This window comes from Empidonax traillii, unplaced genomic scaffold (assembly GCF_003031625.1).
Source record: "Empidonax traillii isolate 1590-97213 ecotype Southwest subspecies unplaced genomic scaffold, ASM303162v1 scaffold3793:size10983, whole genome shotgun sequence".
Classification (NCBI taxonomy): Eukaryota; Metazoa; Chordata; class Aves; order Passeriformes; family Tyrannidae; genus Empidonax; species Empidonax traillii.
Window position 1 is genome coordinate 1 of NW_020958986.1, and position 1587 is coordinate 1587.

At 42.1% G+C, this 1587-nt stretch overlaps 1 protein-coding gene across 1 annotated transcript; it reads right to left on the reverse strand.

The window, feature by feature from the left end:
* Window positions 1-3: 3 nt before the first annotated feature.
* On the reverse strand, window positions 4-687 carry LOC114072728 (taste receptor type 2 member 117-like; the record flags this gene model as incomplete). The annotated part of the gene is made up of 1 exon (XM_027910587.1): window positions 4-687. A coding segment is annotated over exon 1 (678 nt), but the record flags the coding sequence as incomplete, so codon positions are not given.
* Between the last annotated feature and the right edge of the window lie 900 nt (window positions 688-1587).

The window sequence follows — 1587 nt, forward strand, 5'->3', positions numbered from 1 at the left end:
TGTCTGCATGTTGCGTTTGTGTCTCCAGAGGGAAAAGAGAAGCAGAAGGGCAGAAAAGATGACTGCTGTGAATGGAGTGGCATAGCTGAAGCCAATGCTAAAAGAAAAGGGGAGAAAATATTCCTCTCTTCTGATCCTTGCTTTCCAAATGCATTCTTGGCAGGTCAAATTGAGGTTCTTACAGAAAGCTTTATCAGTCATGTTGTTGATAACAATTCCGATAACCAGGGAGAAAAACACTGACCCCAACAAGAGCCAGGGCACCATCCTGTCAACTTTTACTTTCAGGTAGATGAAGAAACTGCTCCTGAAATTGGCAATTTTTATACAATAAAAGACACAAAGACAGGCTGAAATCCAAAAGTTGAAAACATTCAGAATGATCTGAGCATTTTTACTTAGCACAATAATGGGGTGAACATGACGATAATTGGGGTAAATTAGTGAGAGAAAGAAATTTATCCAGGAGATGCACAAAAAACAAAACCTGGAGGATCCAAGTAACAGCAAGATCTTCTCATTAGAGTTCAAGGTTTTCTTTCTCACCCAGGTCATGCAAATCACAGAAACAATGAAAGCATTTATCCACATGCCAGGAAATGCCTCAAAGGTGATGATGGTCACAGCTGTGGCAGAATATGAGGTGACATTGAATTGTTCTTGAGAGTGACAATCTTCCATCCTGGGAGCTGGGAGCGGTGCTGTGCTGGACAAGGGGACTGTTGCACCAATGCCAAGCGCAGGTCAGCTGCTGCTGATCCCTGAGTGTCCCGTCTGGAAAGAGGAGCTTTATAGAGCTGCTGGTGGGGGGGATTGTGGTGCCGCTCCCCTTGAGAGCAGGGCAGGTGCAGGGATGTAAATGTGCTGGGTGTCCCCTTACCTGGTGTCAGTGTCACTCTGCAGTATTTGAATGTTGGTTCAGGAGGGCTGTGTTGAGTGACACAAAGAGTGGAGAGGTTTTTTGCAGTGAGTCGTGTTGTGATTTTGTGGGGGACGTATTTTGATCTCTGTGAGGATTTAGAATCTGTGTTCTTCTGTCTCTTGGTCGCCTACCCTGAGCAAATCAGTTTTGTCTGCAGTCATTAAAAAATATTATTTCTTTTGATAATTGTTGATGTTGTTGGAAGGCACAGCATTGCCTTGAGAGAATTTTCATTTCCTGATACTGCCTGTTCTCTTCTTTATGCTTTGCTTTGAGTTTCCTATGCTTTTACTGACAGGATAGAAAATGTGTTGTAAGGTTTAATGGTTTTTGAAAGTTTATTATTTATTTTTGTCTCCAGAGGTAAAAGAGAAGCAGAAGGGCAGAAAAGATGACTGCTGTGAGTGGAGTGGCAAATCCTAAGCTAATGATGAAATAATTAGGAAAAAGAAGTTCTTCTATTCTGATCCTTGCTTTCCAAATACATCCTCGGCAGGTGAAATTGAGGTTTTTACAGAAAGCTTTGTCAGTGACGTCGTAGACAATGGTTCCGATGACTACGGAGAAAAACACTGACCCCAACAAGAGCCAGGGTACCATCCTGTCAATTTTTTTTTTCAGGTAGATAAAGAAGCTGTTCCTGAAATTGGCAATTTTTATACAAT